Below are 27,258 nucleotides of genomic sequence, written 5' to 3'. Positions count from 1 at the left end.
GGAAACAGCAATAATCTGTGATACAGTTATTCAAAAAAAAGGTGGCAAATTATAAATTGAATCTGCTGTTTTGCTGCTGTTTGTTACTTTGTTAATGCAGAGTAATAATACATTGATTACTAACAGATAAACATCTGGCAGCACACAAAGATCTTCACGCTAGCGAAAGGTTGCTATTGAATTCTACTCATAATAGAAAGATTGCATGCATTGAATTCACATTTAGTAAGCATAACAAGTTGTTAAGATACTACGTAATACAACTTCCCTCACTTTTTATAAGCAATTTATCGTTGATGCTTTTGCCTTCACCTTTTAACGGTGTATGCCAGGCATCCTGATATTATTTCTCTTATTTTCTTATGGTACAAAGAAGGCCGTTCGGCCCGTTGAATCCATGTTGGCATTCAGAGCATTCCCCCAGTCCCATTCCCCCACTTTCCCTGTAATCTATTCTCACATGCCCATTAACTCCCCCCTAATTCTCCTGACATTCACCAAACACCAGGGGCAACCGCTGTGGCTGGTTCACCTACCGGAATGTCATTGGGTTTTTGGAAGAAAAAGGGCCACCAATGGGAGACTTGCATGGTAACAGGGAGAATGTGCAATGTCCACACAGACAGCACCTCGGGTAGGAAATGAACCCAGGTGGCTGGAGCTGTGCAGCAACCCTTGCTGCTGAATCACTGTATCGCCTTTCCCAATGAGGGGCAATCACAAGTGGAACACTAGAAATTTCAGTCAGGTAATCTCATCCTCTTTGTCCTGTATTACTGATGAAGCACCTTGCCTCTGCATGCTAACTTTTCCCAAAGGCTTGGCCAAATTTAAAGACTGTGATATTGTTCAAGTTCCCATGTTTAAGCACAGGTGCATAGAGAGAGCAAAATTAAAGAGATTTTAAAAAAAATATTTAGAAAACCTGACAAGAGAAGGTGCAATTCCAGACAGTTTTAGGGAACAAAGCTGGATAGGTAGAGGGGCATCACAGGGGGACTGGTTTGGTAGTGGAGATCACAATTCAATTAGGTGTAACATAGTTATATAAAAGGAAAGAAAGACAGGGAGCAGCAGCTCTCTACTGGGGTAAGGCTAATTTTACCACTTCTGAGATATGATTTAGCAAAAATGGACTGGAAACATTTAACTGAAGATAAATCTGTGCCAGATCATTGTCAGCTGTTGCTTTTGTGGCTATGAATTAGAACACTGAAGTTAGACTGCTGGAATGACAATATTTGCTTTTGTGATCAGTAGAGAAGATTGTGAGAGGCTTGCCATCGATTTCCAAAACTGTGGTCTTGGATCTGCTGTGAGCTGCTAGATTTTAACTGGTAGGATTAATATTGGACTATGTTGAGTTACATTTCTACAGGACATAGAAAGTATTCCTATTTATTGAGTAAATTGGGCATTGGGAGCCTGATGAACTCTGTGCATTGAGGTGCAGTCAGTGAGCCATTTTGTAAACTGCTGCCCTGAACTTGCAATGTGTGGAGGGACGAAAGCATCTGACTTAGCTGACTGTCAATTCTTAACGACAGCTTTAACATTCACCTTCTCTGCCATTACATAGAACATAGAACACTACAGCACAGTACAGGCCCTTCAGCCCACAATGTTGTGCTGACATTTTATCCTGCTCTAAGATCTACCTAACCCTTCCCTCCCACATGGCCCTCCATTTCTCTATCATTCATGTGTCTACCTAAGAGTCTCTTAAATATCCCTAATGTATCTGCCCCCACAACCTCTGCCGGCAGTGCGTTCCACACACCCACCACTCTCTGTGTAAAAACAAAACCTTACCCCTGACGTCCCCCTTATATCTTCCTCCAATCACCTTAAAGTTATGCCCCCTTGTCACCCTGGGAAAAAGTCTCTGACTGTCCACTTGATTTATGCCTCTTATCATCTTGTAGACCTCTATCAAGTCACCTCTCATCCTCCTCCTCTCCAAAGAGAAAAGCCCTAGCTCACTCAATCTATCTTCATAAGACATGCTCTCCAATCCAGGCAGCATCCTGGTAAATCTCCTCTGCACCCTCTCTAAAGCTTCCACATTCTTCCTATAATGAGGCGACCAGAACTGAACACAATACTCCAAGTGTGGTCTAATCAGAGTTCTATAGAGCTGCAACATTATCTGCTTGCCTCAACAAAACCATAAAAAAGGGGTAATGCAGTGATGGAGAGCATTCAAAGGGGTGATAACATAGATTCAGAGCATATATCTTCCCACTCAGGAAAAGGGCAGGCCTCTCTAATATAAATTTACCTACAATTTACCTCATTTTCTGGATAATGTGAGCAGTTTTGGGCCCCATATCTAAGGAAGGATGTGATGGTGTTGGAGAGGGTCCAGAGGAGGTTTACAAGAATGATCCTGGGAATGAAAGGGTTAATGTATGAGGTGTGTTTGATGGCTCTGGGTCTGTACTCGCTGGAGTTTAGAAAGATGAAGAGGGATCTCATTGAAACCTACTGAATATTGAAAGGCCTGGATAAAGTGGACGTGGAGAGGATGTTTCCAGTAGAGGGAGAGTCTGGGACCAGAGGGCGCAGCCTTAGAATAAAAGGATGTCCCTTTAGAACAGAGATGAGGAGGAATTTCTTTAGCCAGAGGGTGATGAATCTGTGGAATGCATTGCCACAGACGGCTGAGGAAGCCAAGTCATTGGGTATATTTAAAGCGAAGGTTGATAGATTCTTGATTAGTAAGGGTGTCAAGGATTATGGGGAGAAGGCAGGAGAATGGGGTTGAGAGGGAAAAATAAATCAGCCATGATTGAATGGCGGAGCAGAATCGATGGGCCGAATGGCTTAATTCTGCTCTTATGTCTTATGGTCTTATACTTGAGAAGCACATAGGGCAGGATAATGCAAAAAGGGAAGCTCGTGTTAGATACAGAACTCAATATTGCAAAGAACCTGGAGAAGTATAGAAAATGCAGGCATAACACTGGACAGGAAATTAAGAAGGTAAAGAGAGTGCATGAAAAATGTTAGGAATTAAAATCATTGAAAATCCGAAGATGTTTATAGTTATACAGCAAGAGGATAAAAAAGGAGTGCCTGTTAATGACTAAGAAGTAACCTGTGTGCAGAGGCAGAAGTTGCATTTGGTTCTAAATTAATACATTGCATCAGAATTCATCAACGGGAGGCAAGCTGCAACTTTTTTAAGGAAGAGAAGTTTGAAATATTGGATATGATAGACATATTTATAGCATCTTCAAAAGTAGATAAATTGTTAGGCCAATGAGTTGTATCCTAGGCTGTAAACTGAAGTAGGGGAAGAAATAGTGGAGACTCCAGCCAATTTATTCGAATCCTCTTGTAGTTATAGGCAGAAGACTGGAAGACTGCCAATGTAGCATCATTGTTTTAAGAAGAGGGATTCAACACTGCAGGTAGTTGAGCGTAAAATTGATGGTCATCAAATTACTGGAAAAATGTCTTGGGGACAGTATAAATTATCATTCAGAAAGGCTCAGATTAACAAGGATAATTGGTTGTGATTTAAGGGAAGATTGTGTCTGATTAACAATTGTATTTTTGTGGAGGTAATGAGGAGGATCAACAAGTTTAACCTGAATCTGAAAATTGATGTTGTCCATATGGATTTTGACAATGCATTTGACAAGATTCCAAATGACAGGTTGATCAGAAGAATAAAAGTCAATGGATAACTACTGCATTTGGCGTTGGAAATTAAAACAAAGGAATGCCAGTTAATGGAACCCTGAGTTGTTTGGAAAAACAAAAGGAGTGCATAACTTAGGATCCCTGGAAGTGGTGGAAAGGAATAAAGGGTGGTTAAAAAAGCATAAGAGGTATTTTCCATTATTGATGAAGTATGGAGTATAAGAGTTGTGCAAGGGACTCTATAAAACATCAGGACACAGCAGTATACATAACACTAAAGGAGGTCCCTGGGTTACGAAGGACCTGACATACGAAAATCCAGCCTTATGCAGATTCTCTCAGACTCTGCTTTCAGATATGGTACTTGAATTTCTTCACCGGGAGATAATGCAGGCATCACCCATTAAAAAAAACAGTGCCTTCTCCAAACTCTCCTTCAAGTAATATCAAATGTTACGAACCCCAAGCCACTTCTGGTTAGCACACACTTTCTTTTATTAAACTGCCGATAGTTTTCTTGCTGATGGGCAGATCCGTTCCTCTCTCCACCACCAACTCCCCACTCCACCTGGGCTGTATTCAGATAAACATTTGTCAGTTCACTTGGTACTAACATCTCATATCATGATGATGCCAGAACATGAACCATAGCTTTGCTGCTTTAGTCAGCAACTCAATTAATAACATTTAGTCTCTTTAAGTATCCATCACAGGTATGTCATCACTTGTTGAACATTGGGGAAGATTAGCATAGGGCTTTGTTATCAGTCTACTCTTTGTAAATTAGTCTTCAAGGGCTGTTGAGGCTAAAGATTTCACATCACAAATTTGGGGGTAATTCTTCATTTCCAACTTATGGAAAATTCAGTTTACGGACACTTCTCAGGAATGGAACTCTTAGCAGGTGCTTTACTGTACAGGAGACCACACTGGGGTTCTGCAGGACCCCAATGTTTGTCAATGATTTCTGATTGATGTGGAAATGATGATCAAAATTTTTGCAGGTGATACAAAAAATTGTAGAAGAAAGCTGTAAACTGCAGGAAGATCACACAATGAAAATATCTTAATTAAAGCTTAAATTGGAACTGATTTATGCTTGTGCAACTTGATCTAAATAACCTCCCATCAACCAATTATTTGAATCTACACTTGGGTTTTGATTGCCTTTGTTATCAATGTTCAGCAGGTGATGACATATCTGTGATGGATACTTAAAGAGACTAAATGTTATTAATTGAGTTGCTGAATAAAGCAACAAAGCTATGGTTCATGTTTTGGTATCATTATTTCTTCTCCAGTTGTATCAATCTCCATTCGTTAACACTTTTCTGCTATCAGTAATTTCTCTTGAGGCTGGTGAGAAGATCCTGTATGACATTGAATTACTATGTGCAGTTCAGTTTTACCACTCAACAGCAGTCTGAGTGGTGTGCAAATTTCAAGGCTGCTTCTGCTCAATACAATTGAGCATACTCCCAACACTACATGGTTTGGCTGCAACATAATTGAGGCGCAAGGAAAGCAGATTATCAGTAATAGGTCAATGTTAGTTTTTATTCCCCTGGCATGAGACTAAAATGTTTCAGCAGGTCATGGCTGTAGGCAAGTAAGTGTCAGATGCTGGGTGAAAATAAATCCATGCTTCAAGCTGTAGGATTTATTTTAGTACAGTGCTGCACATTGATTATAAATGGATGAATGAATACTTAATATTATCTGTTTATGTCGAGCCTCAGAGCTACAATTTCACACCAGCTCTGTGAAGTAGATTTTGTACAATAGCTGTAATCTTAAGAACAGTGTGAAACCCTATTTTTAAGAAACCACTCTTGACAGTAACAAATGGCACCACATAGCTTGGTTTTACGTTGCAGCTGCCATACTTCTTGAGATGCTTATTTCAAACTGGACCACAAAAAAATCAGATGCTAACAGAAAACAAAGTTATAGTATTCTGCATGTAGCGCACAAATGTTTCTGAAAAGAATTTTACAACCCTTAACATATTTAGATGCCACCATATTCAAACTTCAGTGGCTGCTAATTTGACTGAATCACAATAGTTTACAATTACAGCAAAGAAGTTAGTAGGAGTGGTGCTTTTTTCCCCACTTTCAATTCTTTTAAAATTGGTAAAGTACTTCTGCAGAACATATATTCTCCATCATCTCCATCCAGGGACCCAAACAGTCCTTTCAAGTGAGACAGAGATTTACTTGCACCTCCTTTAGTATTATCTACTGCATTGGGTGCTCCAAATGTGGCCTCCTCTACATTGGCGAGACCAAACGCAGACTAGGTGACCATTTTGCAGAACACCTGAGCTCTGTCCGTAACCACGATCTGCATCTCCCCATTGCCAGTTACTTCAACTCCTCCTCCCACTCCATCACAGATATGTCAGTCCTCGGCCTCCTCCACTGCCAGGAGAATTCCAAGTGCAAACTGGAGGAACAGCACCTCATTTTCCGTCTTGGAACCTTGCAGCCTAGCAGAATGAACACTGTATCCCCCCACACCCCCTCCCTTCCCAACCATGCCTATTCTTTTCTTCCCTTTCCTAGCCTATCTCTTTTTTCTACCCTTTTTTCCTCTTTACCTTTGACCCATCCCCTGGTGGATCTGCTCTCCCCTCCTCCCCTGTACCTACTTATCACCATCTCTTGCATCTACCTGTCACCACCATGTGCCCACCCCGCCTCCCCTCTTTTGTCCACCTATCACTGCTCTGCTTTTCCCTCCCATATATTGGCCTTCCCCCTTTCCTATCTTCAGTCCTGAAGAAGGGTCCTGACCCAAAGCGTTGACCGCCTGCTTTTCTCCACGGATGCTGCCTGGCCTGCTGAGTTCCTCCAGCATCATCGTGTTTTTCATCTAGATTCCAGCATCTGCAGTCCTTTGTTTCTCTATTAGAACTTGAATATACTCAGCAACTAGGTCACAAATTATGATTGATTCATAGAATTTTCAGCCAGACATCAAATTCTTTGAGCAGATTCTCAGAACTTCTTACTATATCTCAGATAGAACATACATTATGCCTCTAAAGCTTCACAGAGCTGGTGTGAAGTTATTTCAAGGGAAAACTGATAGTAGCTTTTAAGTGTAGTATGAAGAGAATGCGTCCAATTTTGCTGATATTTGAAGTCAGGCAGTATATGATCTAGCAGGTAATCATCCAAGCTGCTAGTTCTTGGCCTTGTTGCTTAAGGATTTCTGGGGATTCAACCAGTTGGGCAGTAGTTGGCAGGTTTTCTGATCTGTAAAAGGTGCAGTCAAAGGAAGTTATTAAAAATGAGGTAGGAGGAGGCCCTTCCACCTAATTGTTGCAGTTTGTGGCCTTGAAATTAAGGCAAGGTAGCATAGGGGTTAGCGCGACGCTATTACAGCGCCAGCGATCGGGGTTTGATTCCCGTCGCTGTCTGTAAGGAGTTTGTACGTTCTCCCGCGTCTGCTTGGGTTTCCTCCAGGTGGTCCGGTTTCCTCCCACATTCTAAAACGCGTACAGGTAGGTTAATTTGGGTTTAAAAAATGGGCAGCACAGACTCGTTGGGCCGGAAGGGCCTGTTACCATGCTGTAAATAAAATTTTCTAAAAACTTAAAAAAAAATTTGAGAGAGTGCCATTTTTGTGAAGCAGCCAGAAGACACTGGAAGCAGGCATGGGGCATACATTTTAGGATCAGTCAAGTGACCAGGCTGACCAAATCCAAGTCTTTTTGGGGCTAGGGGATGCATTGTGAGGGCAGGGTTTTGTTGGTGGTGGAGGGTGTTCGGTAAAATTGCATCCAGTATGCCATGACTCTTTATCACAGGTGCCTAATGTAAGTATATATCCTCTTAAATATAGCTGAGTAATAATGTTGTAATATTGTTCTAAATTACAGTATCGCAGAAAAGCTGCATTTATAGTTTTTTTTAGAAGTTTGAAGTGTTACCTGTTTTGTGCCAATTTAATCTTCTTTCACACCATTAGGTTTTGCTAATTTTTTTTTAAAATCTCTTTAATTTCAGTTTCCTGAATGTGGATTCTATGGGATGTATGATAAAATTCTCTTGTTCCGTCATGAACCTAACTCAGAAAACATCCTACAGTTGGTAAAGGCTGCTACTGATATTCAAGAAGGAGATTTGATTGAAGTTGTCCTGTCAGGTATATAATGTGAATTTATTTTTTCTTTGCTCGTAATCTGATTAGGCATTACAACTGATTTCAATCTGATGAATCTGGTACTGATTCATGATCATGATTCATAACTTTTATTCTAATATAAGCGTTGGCAGAAGTAACCTTTTTGAAAAGTGCCATGGAAAGACTCTACATTAACTATTTGGTGATATTACTGTATATATTGTCTTTGAGGATGTGCAATCAAAATCGACCTAACAACTTCATAAGATTGTGTGTTGATTATAATTAAGCCAGCCATGCAGCCTTTCTTCCTCCAATTATCCAGATAGATCCTAGCATCCCTATTCAGTAGGATCCAAGTATTTCATAAAGGTTTTGCCCTATGGTTAATCATTGTTCCCTGCTATTCAGCCAATTTCTTAACCATTCCTGGTCATTTTACTAAATCCCTGTAGCTTAGAGTTGGTTAATTTTTTTAATTTGGAATATTATTAAATTTATTTTGCATGTACAACATGGAGCTTTCCATATGCCACTTGATTATCATTTCTTCAAAGAAGTCAGGGAGATTGCTTAGGCAGAATCTTCCCCTTCAGAATTCGAGCTGACTTCTGTTTGTTGGTTTGTTGTAGTGCTATTCCTAGAAAATTCATTTTTCCACATGGAATACTCTCATTTCCATCCACTTAGCTCTTTTCCTCGCTGTCATACATTTCTGCTTCCCAACTTACTACATTTTCTCCTTTGCTCTCTTCATTGCCATCTGTTCCCTTTTTTATGCCATCTATTCCTCCATCCATCTGGTTCTAGCCAAGTCAGGTTGCTAATGCATTGAAACAAGCCCATGAATTCTTCCCACACCAATTATCTTAATGGGTGGAATTACAGCTGCCTTGTAAGTAAGGACTCCCTTGTGGCCCATTTTAGGATCCAATTGTATTTGTCTGTCTCTTGGGACCATCTGATTCATGCTGAACTCTGATTTACAGAGAAGCCTTCTTCACTTTGGTCAAAGTCTTATCATTGCTTTAGTACTTGTTATTAAGTGGTTTGCAGCAGAGTGCATCCTGAAATTTTTTATACCTTACTCCTCAGTAACAAAATGTATGATTAGAATTTTTGCAATGGAGACTGTTGGATTGCAGACTGACAACATATGGCTTTCACATGCAGAGGGTTTACTACGTGGTGAGCATTATTGTGCTTGCATCAAACTGAAAATTCATGGATGATAATGTTTTCCTAATAGTGAGATAGATTTACCAAAGAAGCACAGGTCAATGGAAAAGGTCATGCAGGACGTAAAAAGGAGCAACTAACTCTTATGATATTTTTCAGTATTGTTGTCATACTATTTAAGTAACTGCCAAACTCACCTCAGCTCTGCAGAGGACATAGTCATTTAGCACAAAATTGGAATTTCTGTCTCTACCCTGCAAACTTGAATTTATTTAGCCTATGGACTGGAAATATAATGGAAATTAATGTTCTTTACTTTTCAGTGGTGAATGCAGATTTGAAAACCAGGCTTGAATTTTTTGACATACAAATACTTTAATTAGCTTGCCTTTTCTACTATTGAGTTCAGCAATACTTTCAACAATAACACTAAACTTTCCAGATTTAGATATATCTAAGTCTTTGACACTTTACCTACCATGATCTGAACAAAACTGATGTAGTGATTCATTTTTGCCTTAAGATAAATTAAATGTTGAATATTCTATTATATGGTGTATCAAACATGGCTACAAGATGCTGTTTAAAATCATAGTGCTTTTCAGGTATATATTGGATTGAATGCTGATTCTTGATTTCACAATGAGCCAGCATTAATTTAGATAACAATTTTTCAACTGATGCATAATAAACTGAAGACTGACATTTTACCAGAGTTCATTGTGGGAAAAATAAAACAGAGCAGTGCCCTTTGCAGTTCTTTGAATGTGGGGGTTACATTGGGAAGAGAGGATGACACTGACAGACCATGGCCTTCCCAATTTCCCATTCATTTTAATCGTGCAATAGAATTTGATGTAGTCAGTACACGTATCATAAGAGGCACAGATAAGGTGAGTGGCAACAGTCTTTTCCCCAGGGTAGGGGAGTCCAAGACTCAGGGCATAGGTTTAGGGTGAGAGGGGAAAGATTTAAAAGGGACCTGAAGGGCAACTTTTTTCATGCAGAGGGTGGTTTGTATATGGAATGAGCTGCCAAAGGAAGTGGTTGAGGCAGGTACAATAGTGTCATTTAAGAAACATTTGTATAGGTACATGGAAGGCCGGGCTTGGAGAGAGATGGGCTGAATGCAGGAAATTGGGACTAGCTGGGTGGGCACTGTGGTTGGCATGGATTGGTTGGGCCGAGGGGCCTGTGTCTGTGCTGTATTGCTCTAAGATTCTGTCACTCTATTTATTGAGTTATTGGGCCATACATAAAAAGAATACAGGCAAATCTTCTCTTCATTGCATGTTTGCTTTTGTACTGTCAATATCAATGAAGCATGAATTATTAAGGGAAATGTATGTTTAAGATAACAAATGAGTCATGAATGCACTTTATTTAATTTTACACTTTTGAGAAATACTGTTTTCCCATCTGCACAGTTTTCTGAGGAGTATGAGAATGCTCCAATGCTGTTAACAATCTAAGAAATTCTTAAACGAGAGTAAGTGCAGAGAAAAGTTACATAGATATTGCTGGGACTTGAGGATCTGAGTTATAGGGAAAGGTTGAATAGGTTAGGACTTTATTCCCTGGAGTGCAGGAGACTGAGGGGAGATCTTATAGAGGTATAGAAAATTATGAGGGATATAGATAGAGTGAATGCATGCAGGCTTTTTCCCCTCAGGCTGGGTAAGATTAGAACTAGAGGTCATAGGTTTAGGGTGAAAGGTGAAATATTTAAGGGGAATCTGAGGGGGAACTACTTCACTCAGAGGATGGTGCAAGTGTGGAACGAGCTGCCAGCAGAAGTGGTGGATGTGGGTTCAATTGTAACAATTAAGATAAGTTTGGATTGGTACATGGACGGGCGAGGTTTGGAGGGATATGGTCCGGGTGCAGGTAGATGGGACCAGGCAGAAAAGTAGGCTGGCATGGACTAGATGGGCCGAATGGCCTGTTTCTGTGCTGTAGTGCTCTATGACTCTAACCCTCAAACTCATTCGGCATCCCATACAGTTGTAGCTGCTTGTTAACTGTGCATAAGAGAGATTTTCCAGAATGTATGTACTTTGGTATACCCACTTCTTGTTGATCTAGTGAATAGCTTCTGCATTTTAATCTGATGCATATTGATGCATGATTAATGTTAGATGTTTGACATTTTTGGATCAGGAGAATCTTGCAAAATGTAAGTTACACATTAAGTCTCAATCAGATTTTTACTGAATTGTACCCGGGATTCCAAAAATCCTGTTTCCCAAAGCCTTGCTATTTCTTTGTCAGAATTCAGTCTTCAATCAATAAAGAGACTTGGTAAAACAATCGAAACTAGAGTCATCTTCTTAACTATGCTGTACATGCCTACTTGTCTAAAATGCTGCCTTCATCTGAAAGGCATGACATTAAACTTTTCCTTCTGATTTTTCCCCTACCGAAAAATTTTCCACATGTCCAACAAGAATGGCAGAGTGCATAAGTGGGGATGGGGGTTGGGGGGGTGGGGTGAGTGGGGGGAGGCACCAGGACACATAGGGGAACAGGCACATTCAACCCTAATAATCTGGTGAGGTTGAGGATATATTCACCTGATAACAATAAGAATGGGTGCATGTACTCCTCCAAAAGCCACCACATTGAAAATCCAGTGGATAATAAGAAGGCAAGGTGGCTACATGAACTTCTTGACTCGCCTTTAGGATACCTGTGACACCATCTTAAAGATGATTCACGCCAATTCTTCCTCAATCTTGAGAAAGAAGAAACCTAACTTCCCTTTGTGACTACTCCTGTGCATGCAGCCCAAAATGGAGAAGTTAATGGGACCACATTTCTATTATTTCACACCCTGGCTTTGCATTATTGCGCTTTAACTTGTTGATTGCAGGAATATTCAAATGATTTTCAAAGGTCATATTAAAATATTCATCCTTCAGGCTTTGGACATGTTTCCTATCAGATTTAGTTTACCTTACCCATAAAAGCCGTGCAAAAGTATTGGCAGACCAGAGCCCTGGTCTTTCTTATTAATTGTAACAGGCTCCCAGAGGCCAGAATTTTTTTTTATTTTCAAAAATGGTACCTCATTCATAAAACTTGTGAATAGATAATACTGTATATTCATACATCGCTAGTCTCAGTACACAACATACCATTCCATTTACATTATCTCAGCATGACATTCATTTCTTAACCAAACTGTACAAGTTTTTTTTAGAACATAGAACATTACAGCACAGTACAGGCCCTTCAGTCCACAATGTTGTGCCGACATTTTATCCTGCTCTAATATCTATCTAACCCTTCCCTCCCACATAGCCCCCCCATTTCTTTATCATTCCATAATGTATCTGCCCCCACAACCTCTGCTGGCAGTGCATTCCATGCACCCACCACTCTCTGTGTAAAAAAAAAACTTACCTCTGACATCCCCCTTATATATTCCTCTAATCACCTTAAAATTATGCCCCCTCGTGTTATTCCCAGGGCCATTTTCGCCCTGGGAAAAAGTCTCTGACTGTCCACTCGATCTATGCCTCTTATCAGCTTGTAGACCTCTACCAAGTCACCTCTCATCCTCCTCTCCAAAGAGAATAGCCCTTGCTTTTGGAACATGGTCCTGGTCATGGGTTCTGGTTCTTCAGTGTGCAATGACAGATCATTCTGCCAAATGACCATGATTGCTTGGAGAACCATTCAATAGAACACGAAATCTCCTCCTTTTCCCATAAAGCCTTGAGAACATTCTGTGCAAACCACTGTCTGATTGACGTACAGTCAAATGTATTCTTTTGTACAAACTATGGTATGGCATGGTTCATCCAAAAGGAATGCCCTGGACCTACATGGCCAGACCCAACCTTTGCAGCACCAGGGATAGACAGAGCCTCAACATGTGGTGACATTTAGTGTTTGTGAGCCGATGGTCTAAGCACAGCTGAATGCTTGTGTCATCCATGTACATGTTCAGCACCTCCATTGCCTGAGATCATCACACCTTTTAAACGCACATCCTTCCTGATGGATTCGACAAAGGGCGCACTACAAAGTACAAGCAAGGCAGAGTGGTAGGTCGGCCTTTACAGGTAACCCCAGCAGTCCGCAATACTGTGAAAGGAATTGGTAAAAATATAAAGGGGACATCTGAAAGCACGGTCTCGAGGTCGAAATAAGCAAACGCAGTTGGTAAAATTCTCTACTTCAGTGCAGGTGTAGTTGTTCACTGAAATTTAAGAACAGACAGTATGGATACAACCACAGCAGACCAGAGAACTCACTGGGAGTGCAAGGGGTGGAGCTTCTCTAAACAATTGTGAATATTAATGTAGGAACTTGTTAATATAATCCTTACTTCATGAGCTAACAGTACAGTCTCCCTTGTCCACAGAAGGCTGCTTGTTATTTCCATAGGTCAGTAAGTTCAGGGCTTCAGTCCCAGCACTCATTAAGAGTTAGTTAGTATATTAGAATTCTCACTAATAAAATGATCTGTTGTTAGCGTAATCAATAACTACAATTTTGTTTTAAAATTGTTCACCAGTTGCATTTTGTATTTGTTGCATTGTTAGTAGTTAATTTGAAGTCTAGTCTTTGAAAATCTAAAACAGCATCTAATACCTTTGGATTAAAAGATGCTATGACAACGATGCTTATGTCCACCGAAGTAACTGATGTGTAGATGAAAGCAGGAACCACACTCCAGTTCACACATTAGGGAACAGCTGTTTCCAAATTAGCTTTTCTGGGTTGAATGTGAATGGAGTATCTTGGATCTTAGTCTATATATTTCACCCTGCATCTGTTTTTAACTTCTGGAGATGACAACCGAAAGAACAATGTCCTTTTCCAAACCATAAATGGTTAAATCAGTTATTAGCCCCACTCCCTGTATCATTTTGGGACACCTTTATGTTTATTAACTGATATTTCTTTCACTTTTATGGTTACCTGTTAAATTGATGTTTGTGTGAGATTGATACAGTATTTGCTATCGCAAATTATGATGAAAACAAATATAGCTTTTAAATTCTGATTTGGTCTTATCCCAACATCTTAAAGTGTTTGTAACACTTTTAATTTTCCAAAGAAATTGATTAGTTGTGGTGGTTAATACAAGGGAATACTGAATTTTTATCAAAACATTGCACCTAAAGAAAATTATACAGAACTTAGTTATATGGTCTGGCCAACATTAAACCAAGAACAATTGGAAATTCAGGACTTGTAACTCTTTCAGATGTTGATCACCCTGCTGTACATTTCCAACATTTTCCTCTTTTATTTCAAGTTCTGAGATAACATCCTTTGAGTCTGGAACCTTGGAGAATTCTTTATTTGCATGTAACCAGATAGGGCATTGTAATTCCTGTTAAAATTAGATACAAATATTGTGTTTTCTCATTTGCATTGAATGCATAAATCAGAGTACCAAAATGTTCTGTTAAGTTGGAAACTCTATTTGCAATCTAATTTTCATCATTTTTTAGATGTAATCACTTTAAATAATTTAATAATCTGAAGTTAGTTAATTTTCTTGTTGATCACATGCAACAAATATTTTAATGAGAGATGTGCATTGCAGTAGATCTTGGAAATTTAAAATTGCAAATGGTTGTGGCATCAATAGAATATAAAGAGTAAATTGTACCTTTATAAAATGTTGGATCAATATTTCGAGCCTAAATGACAATGTATTTTATTCTGAAGATCCTTATAAGATAACAAGAACAAAGTTTAAATCGAATGAAAATGGGGAGGGGGAAAGTGAGGGTTGCAACAAAGGATACTACAAGTGGAATACTTTAGTTTTCATAGGAATGTAAATTTTTAATCCACTCTTGCTGACATAATTTATCCTGGGAAGTCATATCACCATGCCATCTTGCATTTTTAAACTCCTTCAGTTAATGAAAAGCTGCAGCGAACTCAAGCATGAAAATGAAGAAGTGTATATTTCTTTAATGAAGAAATTATTCTTAAATGAAGAAGTGAGGATTTTGGGGGAAGGCTAGCCAAACATTGCACTGATTAGCATTTAATGCAGGACCATGGGGAGAGAGTGGGGCAGTGGACGTGCTTGTCATAGTAAGGATAAGATGGGCAAATGACTTTCTATTATGTTTTAAATAGCACTGCTTCTTAAAATGAAAAATCCAGTAGCCACACAAAAAACAAAAAAGGATGGTTTCTATAATGTGTGAATTATAGAGTCATAGAGTAATACAGCACAGAAACAGGCATTTCAACCCAACTCATCCATGCCGACCAAGGTGTCCACCTAAACTAGTCCCATTTACCTGTGTTTGGCCCGTATCCCTCTAAACCTTCCCTATCCATATACTTATCCAAACATTTCTTAAATGTTGTTATTGTATCTGCCGCAACTTCTTTCTCTGGCAGCTCGTTCTGTATACACACCACCCTCTGCATGAAGAACTTACCCCTCATGTAACTTTTAAATCTTTCCCCTCTCACCTTAAACCTACGCCCTCTAGTTTTTGTTCCCCTGGGCTTCCAAACTACACACTGACTGCAGGGGAGAAATATTGCCCATCATCAAGCAGGAAGTTAGATCGCATTACGTTGCTCTTCAAACTACAGGCACAATGATTTACCCTGTCCTTTGCTTAATTGTTAACAAGTGCTGTGGGATATTGTGAGTTCTAAATAAGCCATTATAAAATTGCTCATTGTTTCTTATTTCAAAGTGGTAATTTGCTCAGGTTAAGTTGTGGCGGCTTCTGGCCTCCCAGATAATCTGACATCACAGACTCTGTGCATGTGCAGTGAAAATATATCGGGAATGCCAAAATCTTTCAACTGGACTTTATTAGATGAAACTTAAATGAAAGGCATGTTGAAATGCGTGTAGAACCAACAATTTCTTTACCTTTGGCCAAAAACAAGCTATCCAAAAGAAAGACAGACATGTATGGGGATAGACTATATATGGGGATAAACTATTATTCCCAGTTGTCCAGCTGTGGAATCTGCCCAACCTTTGTTTAATTGCAGGAAGTAGGATTAAAATGTGTACCAAAACAAGACACTGAGAGTGCTGGAAATATGAAATAAGATCAGAAACTGCTAGAAATTCCAGGCAGATCAACAGCATCTGTGGAAGCTGTAATTTGGGTAGAGAACAGGGTGTGGGGAAGAAGAAATATCTTTGCCTAATGGCCCCCAGGTGGTGAGGATGAAGATTTAACCTACAGTGTGATGTTATATCGCACAGAAATGTTTTGGAGTACCTCACAGATTCTGAATTGAAAATGCAGTTCCATGAGGAACCTAAAAGCAGACAGGAAATAATTCTTTGTAGAGAATTATGAACACCAGTCTAATTCCCTCTGCATGATCCGACCAGTGTTTGATACATTTTCTTTGACTCTGTAGGACTAGTAGTGAATGAGTGGAGCCATTATTCTGGCTGGATCATTTTGAGGGTGAGTCCTTCACTGCATAGGAGCAGGAATAGGCCATTCAACTCCTTGAACTGACTTTGCTGTTTAATTAGAAAATGGTACTGTTTTATTATTTATTCATTTTTTGTATCTGTATATCACAGGGAAGGTCGGCATTTGTCTCCTATACTTGATTGCTCTTAAGAAGGTGATGGTGAGCCACCTTCTTGAACCATGACAGTCCTTCTGGTGAAGGTTCTCCCACAATGCTGTGGGGCAGAGAGTTCCAGGACCCAGCAATGATGAAAGACTGGCAATATAATTCCATGTCAGGATGGTATTGGTTTATTATTGTCACTTGTACCAAGGTACAGTGAAAAACTTGTCTTGCATGCCGATTGTACAGGTCAATTCATTACACAGTGCAGTTGCATTGAGTTAGTACAGAGTGCATTGAGGTAGTACAGGTAACATGACTTGCAAGGGAACCTGCAGCCACTGTGCACCATTGATGAGATGGTAGTCAAGTGGATTGTTTTCTCCTGGATTGTGTTGAGCTGCTTCAGTGTTGTTGGAGTTACACTCAGCCAGGGAAATGGAGAATACTCCAGCATGCTCCTGACTTGTGCTTGTAAATGGTGGAAAAGGTCGGGGTGTCTGGAGGGGAGTCACTCGTTGCAGCCTTTGACTGCTCTTGAAGCCACAGTATATATTTGACTTGCCCCTTGTTGGACTTTGCAATTGTTCACTTTTGTGGCATGACTGTAACTCACCAGTTATCAGCCCATGCCTGAATATTGTCTAGTTGATGCATGCAGTTATGGACTGCTTCAGTTGTTGAGCATTTGTGAGAAGAAGTGTACATTGTGGAATTATCACTGCAGTGAAATCCTGGGCTGGGAAGATTGATCAGAAACAAGCTTTACCACCTTCCTTTGTATGATAAGATAGCTTTATTAGTCACACGTGCATCGAAACACACAGTGAAATGCATCTTTTGCTTAGTGTTCTGGGGGTAGCCCGCAAGTGTCGCCATGCGTCCGGCGCCAACATAGCATGCCCACAACTTCCTAACCCGTACGTCTTTGGAATGTGGGAGGAAACCGGAGCACCTGGAGGAAACCCACGCAAATATGGGGAGAACGTACAAACTCCTTACAGACAGTGGCTGGAATTGAAGCCGGGTCGCTGGCACTGTAAAGCATTATGCTAACCGCTACACTACCGTGCCTGAAGTATGATGCCACCTATTAGAACATTTTCCTATTGGTGCCCATTTACTTCAGTTTTACCAGGATTTCTTGATACTTCACTCAGTTAAATGCTGTCTCGATGTCACTTCCACCTCATTCCTGGAATCCAGTTCTTTGCTCCATGTTTGGACCAAGGTTGAGAGGAGCCAAGTGGTCCTGTCAAAATCCAAAGTGGACATGAGTGAGCAGGTTACTGGTAAGAAAGTGCTACTTGGGAAGTTTCATTGGCAGTGATATCTTCACTTTGCTGATAGTTGAAAGTGGACTGGTTAAGTGGTGAGAAGCCAGATTAGACTTGCTCTGCTTTTTGTGAACAAGACATAGCAGAGCAAATCTGTACATTGTCGGGCAGATATCAATGGTGTTACTATACTGGAGCGGCATGGCTGGAGGTTCAGCTAGTTTCTGGAATGGGAGTCTTCAGTGCTAGTGCTGGGATGTTAACTGGACCTACAGTGAATAACATTGGCTAAGTTGTCAATGCCATGAATTATCTACTCGACTCTTCTGACCGAACATGATGCAAATGCATCTGCCTTGTCTTTTACACTTACATGCTGGGCCCTGCCATCATTGAGGATGGGGATTTCTTGGATATTTGAATTTTACTCAGTTTACCCATCTCATTACTCTTCCTCACCAAGAATCATCAAACCTAAATTCTGAAATTTTCCATTGACTAATGAACTGTACTTCTAATTGTTCACCTTATCAGCAGGGCATATAAACCCAGGATACTTGGTCATAAGTATTGCCTGCCTCACACATTAATGTTTGAATGCAGGGATACTAACTGGTGTTTTCATATTTCTGCTGCTATTATGAACAAAATTTGTTTTGGCAATGCACAGAGAACATCACTGTCACATAAACTGAGGAGAAGAGTGGGCAGACAATCAGGAATTCGTGTCTGGAGCATAGCCTTGGTCCAAACATGGACATATCAGCTGAATTTCAGACTTCAGAACAACTACTATTGACAGCATGCAGCATTTTACAGGGTGTGACATCATGGTACTCTGGTAAAACTGAAGTCAATAAATATCAAAGGGAAAGCATTCCAATGGTTGGAGTCATACTTTGTACAAGGGGAGATGGTTGCGATTGTTGGAAGTTCACTATTTCAGTTCCAGGACTCTTGCAGGAATTCCTCAGGACCGTATTCTAGGTCCAACCAACCTCTTTCATTAATGACCTTCCCCTCATCATGTGATCAGAAATGCCCTTCATCACTTTGCTGATAATTGAAAATAGACTGGTTAAGTGGTGAGAAGCCAGATTAGACTTGCTCTGCTTTTTGTGAACAGGACATAGCTGAGCGAATCTGTACATTGTCAGGCAGATATCAATGGTGCTGCTTGGCTGGAGGTTCAACTGGCTTCTGGAATGGGGTCTTCAGTGCTAGTGCTGGGATATTAACTGGATCTATAGATAGAGTGAACAGCCAGCACCTCTTTCCCAGGGCACCAATGCTCAATACAAGAGGACATGGCTTTAAAGTAATGGGTGGGAAGTTCAAGGGAGATATCAGAGGGAGGTTTTTCACCCAGAGAGTGGTTGGTGTATGGAATGCGCTGCCTGGGGTGGTGGTGGAGGCTGATACGTTGGTCAAGTTCAAGAGATTGCTAGATAAGCATATGGAGGAATTTAAGATAGAGGGATATGTGGGAGGAAGGGTTTAGATAGTCTTAGGTGTGGTTTGAAGGTTGGCACAACATGGTGGGCCGAAGGGCATTGTGCTGTATTGTTCTATGGTTTTATGGTATAGCGTATAACATTGGCTAAGTTGTCAATGCCATGAGTTATCCACTCGACTCTTCTAACAGAACATGATGCAAATCCGTCTGCCTTGTTTTTTACACTTAGATGCTGGGCCCTGCCATCATTGAGGATGGGGATTTCTTGGACATTTGAAACAGAGATGTTCACAGAGTGCAGTTCAATTCCATTTAAAAAAGATAATGAAAGAATAACTGGCAAGTGGCATTCTTGTTACTTCTTGGTGCAATTATATCTTCATCTTCATAGGTTGTTCCTCGGTATCAAGGATGACTTGCTCCTACTCCGCTATTTCGGTTCTGAGGTGGCTAATAAGGTCATTGTGTGAACCTCACAGGTGTCCACAGATGGGGCAGGAGGTGGTGGACGGGCTATGCAGCAGGGTGAGCTGGTGCATTCCTTTGCTGCTTACACGGTGGGCATTTTGTCAAGGAAGCCTTTGAGCACATCCTTTAATGTCCCTAGAACATAGAACAGTACAGCACAGGAACAGGCCCTTTGCCCACAATGTTGTGCCGAACTAATTAAATTAGTAATCAAATGCGCATCTAAACTAATTCCTTCTGCCTGCACAATGTCCCTATCCTTCCATTCCTGCACATTCATATGCCCATATAAGAGCCTCTTGAACACCTCTATCGTATTTGCCTCCACCACCACCCAGGCAGCGTATTCCAGGCACCCACCACTCTCAGTGTATTAAAAAAACTTGCCCCATACATCTCCTTTGAACTTACCCCTTCTCATCTTAAATACGTGCTCTCTGGTATTAGACACTTCAACTCTGGGAAAAAGATGTCTACTCTATCTATGCCTCTCATAATCTTATAAACCTCTATCAGATCTCCCCTCAGCCTCCACCGCTCCAAAGAAAACAACCCATGTTTGTCCAACCTCTCCTTACAACACATGCCCTCTAATCCAGGCAGCATTCTGGTAAACCTCTTCTGCACCCTCTCCAAAGCCTCGACGTCCATCCTATAATGGAGCAACCCGAACTGAATGCAATACTCCAGATGTGGCCCAACTAGAGTTTTATAAAGCTGAACTAGAGTCTTATAAAGCTAATTTTATAAATTATCCTCCGGTAATCTCTTCCCATGACACAGTTTAGAGTGTCTGTTTTGGGAACCAGGCATTGGGCATGTGAATGACATGGCCCACCCAACATATCTAAATGAGAGTATCTAGGGTCTGGGAGAGGATGATTGCATTGGTTCCTTTACCACTCCAATGAATTTGGAGGATTTTGCAGAAATAGCATTGGGGTTTTCTTTCCAGTACCTTTGGGTGCATGATGTAGCTAGTCAGGTCTCACAAGCATGTACATTGTCTGGTGTTAATGCACTTGGAATATTGAGTACAGGTCTGGTCTTCACACATGATAGAGGGATTGTGATAAAAGCTCACCAGATTGATTCCTGAGACAATGGTTTTGACCGACGAGGAGAGGTTACACAGACTGAGCCTATACTCGCTAGAGTTTAGAAAAATGAGAAGTAATCTCACTGAAGCAAACAAACCTCTCTCAGGGCTTAAAAGATAGATGTAGAGATGGCGTATCCCCTGGCTGTGGTACACAGAACCAGGGTCACAGTCTCAAAATAATCTCTCTCTTGAATATACCATGTGACTGAGTCTCCATAGCCCTCTTATATACAGAATTCCTTAGATTCTGTACCCCTGGGTGAAGAAATTTCTTCTCATCTCTGTGGAGAATCATTGGATATGTTGTTAGTGCAGGGAAGTGGAATTGTGTTAAGAGATCAGCCGTGACCTGATTGAATGGCAGACAAGATGCAAGGGTCAGAATGACCTGTGGAGACACAGGAGACTGCAGATGCTGGGATCTGAAGCAACAAACAATCTGCTGGAGGAATTCAGCGGGTCGAGCAGCATCTGTGGGAGGAAAGGAATTGTCGATGTTTCAGATCAAAATCCTGCATGCAGGGTTTCGACCTGAAATGTGGACAATTCCTTTCCTCCTACAGAAGCTGCTCAACTCAGAATCCTACTCCTACTTTTAATGCCTTTTTTTTCATCTTCTCTTATGGGATGTGAATGTTGCTGCCATAGTCAGCACTTGGTGTCCCGGAGATGGCAGTAGCAAGCACTTGTCTCAAACTGTTTGAAGTCAGGATGGCGTTCTTGTCTGAAAAAGGAAATACTTCCCCTAGAGTCAGTGCAGCATGGATTCACTTGATTACTCCCTGGAACAAAGGCTTGTCTGATGAGGAGATTGCCCCATGTTCACTTCAGTTTAGGAGAATGAGAGCTGTATTTATTGAGACATGCAAGGTTCTGAGAGGGGTAGATAGAGCAGATGTTAAGAGGCTGTTTGTGCAGGCCAGAGGGTCAAGAACTCTAACCAATGTTTGCATCAGTTACACGTGTTGCAGAAAGTATGTTAGCAAGAACTGTACTCTCTTTACTACTGACATTACTCATGATTACAATTTAGGAGTTCTGATCCTGAAAGCACTTTTTCATTATTGATAGGGTAAGTATTTACCTTGGCTAGTAACAGTATTTCCATAAAAAACACGATTCAAACGGCAACCTGAGGCAATTGTTCCCTTTAAACTGGTGATTTTAAAGAGTTTTCTGTGTTAGATTGGGTTTTCAGTTATTTTCAAGTTAATGTTTAGACAAATGTGAAATACATTAACAGTGAAAGCTCCCAATGGACCTGGGAAACTTAGCAAATAGATGCCTTACAGAATGTTTTAAGTCGTGAAAAATAGGTCCATCGTTGTAAGTGATTTTTTTTGCAACTGCAGAGGTGATTCTTAAAACAAGCAATTGTTAAAGTCTTCACATAAAGAGAATTTTGCTTGTCAACGCTGTTAAAGTAATTATGAGCACTGGCACTATAGCTCCTGGGGATGAGAGATGTCCTGATTAATCAATTTATTGTCGACTGTCATTTTGTGTAATTGAGGCTTTCAGGGTTTGGGAATGCAACAGATTATTCTGTTCAATAATGAGTCTCTGTTTACATCAAAAAAATCAGCAAGTAAAGTGGAGTATAACCACAACAGCATCTAAGAATGAGCTAGTTTATTGTTGGGTATAACAACAAACATTTTTGTCCATTAAATTTTTTGAAAAAGGAGAATAAAATAGGCAAAAAGAAATAAAAGTTCAAAGTCTATTAGGCACTGAGAAGTCCCTGTATGCTGCATAGCAACACAAATAGGCCATTCAAATCCTTGAGCCTGTTCTGCCATTCAATTAGATCATGCTGATCTGTGCCTCAACTCTTATTTATACTTGTCTTTCTTCCAGATGCCTTGATAACCTTTATCAAGCAAATATCTATCCGTTTTGGTCTTGAAACATTCAACTGATTGAGAACACTCAGCACTTTAGGAAGCAAATTCCAGATTTTTACTGCTTATTTTGTGAAAACTGCTTCTTAGTTTCACGCCTAAATAGTTTAGCTTGAAAATTATGCCTTCCTGTTTTGAATTCTTCAACCAATTAAATTTCATATTTATTTTAAAGAATTTTGCTTAGAATACTCCTTTATGCAACGCATACAAACCAAGTTTATTCAGCTTTCCTCATGAGTTAACCCATGAGGGCTTGGTATAAGTGGTTAGTCTATGCTGCAGCTCTTCTATATCTTTCTTGAGATTTACCGCTAAACATTGGATGCAGTTTGTCCATAGCTCGCCTAAGCAGTGCAGCACTTCCTCACACATTTTTACCTGTCAGATTAAACACAATTCATGGAAGAAAGCTTAAATTGGAATCATCACAAGTTGTAATTCAATTTTTGATAAGCTTTTATATGATGTAGCAATCTAAATACTATTCTAGGTTCAGAGATCCATTTATGTTTTCCAAGGACACTTTGTGGACTCCTGTTATACTAGGAGTAGGGTATATTTCACCATGTGGTGGACTGCCTGAATTTCACATTTTAGACTGTCCTCCATCTTCCATTTGAACATAAAATATCTGCAAGCAGTAAAAATCAGATAATCCACTATCTGATTGTTGGGTTTCTCTGAACGTCAATCTTATTAACACACTGGAAAAATGTATTTTATTATTATGTAACATTTTTAAAAAGGGAATTAAAAATGTGTTGGGATATCAACAAGAGTAATTCCCAATTATCCAGAAAATCTGCCAGTGCAGCACCACAAAAATCCAGAGGGTGTCATATTTTCATTTACTGAGAACCCAACACCTTTGCAGTAGAGAGAAATTTGGAAGGTTGGGTGCTGGATCTGTGACACAATGTTACTTTGAAACCTGGTTCACAGACCTTTGACTCCTCCTCTTGTCTGACACGCTGGGATTTGCAGGCAGCAGCTTTTTAGCCATTTCCCTTCTGTACTTCGAGTCCAGAGACAGGCTCTTGCAAGGCATGCTGCCTAAGCATGTAAAGAAGGTAGGGACAGATCTGTAGCAAATTTGTAAGAAGCACCAATTCCAGCTGTATTAGTGGTGAAGTGATATTTGCAAAGACCAGTAGCCAGTAGAGAGATGTTGAATTTAGCAGAGCTGAGATCATTTGCATAAAGTGTTTATCCGGGTGTTGACTATATCCATCTGTGAACTGCTGATTGAGACTGCTGCAAGGTAATTGTCTACTGAATTATACAAATGCCAGTGTGGCTGTTCTAAATGTTTGTACACTTCATTCCCAGTTAGTGCCGGCCAGCGCACTTGTATTTTTTCTGGTCTGTTTTCTGGCTGCTTTTTCCAAGGTGGAGTGTAATCAGTTGAAACTCAAAGATGATGTCAGTGGGTTTTGTGAATTATTTTTCTTTGCAGAGCAGAGCAAGCCAATTCTGCTTTGTTTAGAGTGGAAAGCTGAACAGCCCAGCCCTATTTTTTTTTCCAAATTTATTCATTTTATGGGATCTGGGTGTCACTGGTAAAGCCTGCATTTATTAGCCAATCCTAATGCTGGGTTAGTTCTTTGATGAATTCTAAAATTTTCCCAATCCTCAAGTTTATTTCAATGATAGCTGTATAAGTCCCACACAACCTTTAACTTTTCTTGTTACCTGAGCTTTGACTAATTTCCCTGTTAGGATTTTGGACCTTAAGGGCACAAAAACCTAACAGTGCATTTGTTGTAATCTATGTATTAATTATTTAAATGTTAGCTATTGCTTATTTACTGTCATATCTTTTAATGTAGCTTCTCAGCCTACCACAACCAATTCATAGCTTACACCTTTGTAGTTATCTTTGTTTATATTTAAGACCCTGATTTCAAATTTAACTACATCATTTTCAATCTTTATACAAACATTGGTGGACACAGCCCAGCGCATCACAGAAATCAGCCTCCCCTCCATGGACTCTGTCTATACCTCTCGCTGCCTTGGTGAAGCAGACAGCACAATCAAAGACCCCACCCACCCAGGTCATTCTCTCTTCTCCCCTCTCCCATCAGGCAGAAGATACAGGAGCCTGAGGGCACATACCACCAGGCTCAATGACAGCTTCTATCCCACTGTGATAAGACTATTGAACAGTTTCCTTATACGACGAGATGGACTCTTGACCTCACCATCTACCTTGTTTGACCTTGCACTTTACTGTCTACCTGCAATGCACTTCCCTGTAGCTGTGACACTTTACTCTGTATTCTGTTACTGTTTTTACCCTGCACCACTTCAGTGCACTCTGTACTACCTCAATGCACTGTGTAATGAATTGATCTGTATGAATGGTGTGCAAGGAAAGCTTTTCACTGTACCTCAGTACAAGTGACAATAATATACCAATACCAATATTATGATCACAGCTTGTCAACGGCCCCTTACTAACAGATTATTAAATAACACTTTTTCTTTGCATGAGGGGTGTGTGTTTGTGTGCATATGTGGTGTGTGTCCACGTATGTATGTGTGCTAAGAACCTGGTGTTCAATCATCCTGGGCCTCCTTACCATCAGACTATGACCTTTCTTTGCCATGTCCGTGTGGTAGCTGGTGTCCAATGGCTATTCTACGTTAAAAGAATTCATGCACCTGCATCTTCGACTCCACAGGACTAGAATGAAAGCAAGACATCTTTGACTTTGCCCAACTGAAAGTAAACGTCTAGGATCTTGAGCTCTACATTTTGAGGTCTTTTTCACTTTGGTGATATAATTAGATTGCATGCATAAGCAAATGTCTGGTTAGAGGTTGGTGGCATGTCAGCTATATACAGTTTAAATCAGGGCAAGAACAACCCAGGGACAGGGACTGAATTGTCTCGCGGACTGCCACAGCCATAGAGATACAGCATAGAAACAGGCCCTTCCATCCACTGAGTGTGCTTCGACCATCAACCACCTATTTGGTTTTTACATTAATCCTACTCTCTCCCATTTTATTCTCCTCACATTCCCATAAACTCCTCCCAAATTCTACCACTCATCCAACACTGGGGCAATTTATAATTAATCTACCAACCCGCATGTTTTTGGGATGTGAGAGGAAACGGGAGCACCTGGAGGAAACCCACGGAGTCAAGGGGAGAACGTGCAAACTCCACACAGACAGAACCAGAGGTCAGGATCGGACCTAGGCTGCTGGTGCTGTGAGCCAGCAGCCCTACTAGCTATGCCGCTATGCTGCCCACTGAGCTGTGCTAATCTTGATCAACTGTGAACGTGTGATCGGACAGCACTGTCATGAAAAGTTTACTGATGATTGCATTTAAAAGTTTCAAGCCAACACCTTTCCAGCAATTGATGTCTAAGTCGATAAAAGATCCACAAAAGCTGCAAAAGTTTTGTGTGTCAATTCACATGTGAACGGAATGACAACACTTGGCTATATCAATTTCTTCTACTTCAGAAACTAGTTTGTTCTTGGGCGCTGAGAGTCTCAATGTGTGGACTAAATACAGTGCATAGGAGTGATGTTGGCCAAAAGCTTTTCTTGTCACCTGTTGATTTGAAAGACTTGACGATGGCAACGACCTTTGTGTGTCACATCCCTTTGGAATTCTTCTTACTGAGATGATGGTTGTGATGAGGGATGCTGTCCTGTGATGAGGGATGCTGTCCTGTGATGAGGGATGCTGTCCTGTGATGAGGGGTGCTGTCCTGTGATGAGGGGTGCTGTCCTGTGATGAGGGATGCTGTCCTGTGATGAGGGGTGCTGTCCTGTGATGAGGGGTGCTGTCCTGTGATGAGGGGTGCTGTCCTGTGCTGAGGGATGCTGTCCTGTGATGAGGGATGCTGTCCTGTGCTGAGGGATGCTGTCCTGTGATGAGGGGTGCTGTCCTGTGCTGAGGGGTGCTGTCCTGTGATGAGGGGTGCTGTCCTGTGATGAGGGGTGCTGTCCTGTCTTGCCGACTGGCTTCCAAAGTGCCGAAGGAATTCTGCAACGTTTCCGCCTTTCTGGATTTAGTCTGCAGTATTCTGTCAATCATCATTTACAGGAATGGATATGGTTGTTGCTGTGGAACCAGCTTCAATTGACCCCTGCAAGGCTTTTTTGCTTTAACGGCTACATGAACCAATTGTGCGATGATGCTGTTTAGAGTGACTTTTGAAGCAATTTAAAGTGAAGCAGTAGCTCCTCAGGGGCAGGGGAACAAGGCTTGAATACACCTTCTGTGGTCTCTCTTCATTTCTGTCTGCGTGCTGTACTCAGTAATTCCAGGAGTGTAGTTAGTTACTCCAAGTCTCTGATCCCGCACTGGGATGGCGGCAGCGCGGTCGGTGTCGGTGACCCGAGGCCCGGTGGTCGGGGCGGGGGAATGGGGGAAGTGGGGGTGGAGGGGAATGGGGGGGAGATGAGGGGGAAGGGGCAGGGGTGGGGGCACCAAGGGGGAGTGGGAGGGGGAATGAGGGGGGAGGAGGCAGTAATGAGGTGTTGGAGGGGGGGAGGAGGGGTTAATGTGGG

General features: G+C 41.0%; 1 protein-coding gene across 2 annotated transcripts in view; it reads left to right on the top strand.

Moving 5' to 3' along the window:
- The window catches only part of prkd1 (protein kinase D1), a 197,325-nt gene that overhangs the window by 76,931 nt on the left and 93,136 nt on the right, over nt 1-27,258 (top strand). The window contains exon 2 of one of the 2 annotated variants that reach the window (XM_052013678.1): nt 7,668-7,806. The exons of the other annotated variant lie outside the window; for it this stretch is intronic. Within the exon in view, the coding sequence (XP_051869638.1) occupies nt 7,668-7,806 (139 nt within the window). The remainder of the gene's footprint in view (nt 1-7,667; nt 7,807-27,258) is intronic. 2 annotated transcript variants of the gene reach the window in all.

The sequence above is a fragment of the Pristis pectinata genome, chromosome 1 (genome assembly GCF_009764475.1).
Source record: "Pristis pectinata isolate sPriPec2 chromosome 1, sPriPec2.1.pri, whole genome shotgun sequence".
Lineage (NCBI taxonomy): Eukaryota > Metazoa > Chordata > Chondrichthyes > Rhinopristiformes > Pristidae > Pristis > Pristis pectinata.
Note: the sequence above shows the minus strand (reverse complement) of the source record. Positions and strands in the feature narration are given on the sequence as shown.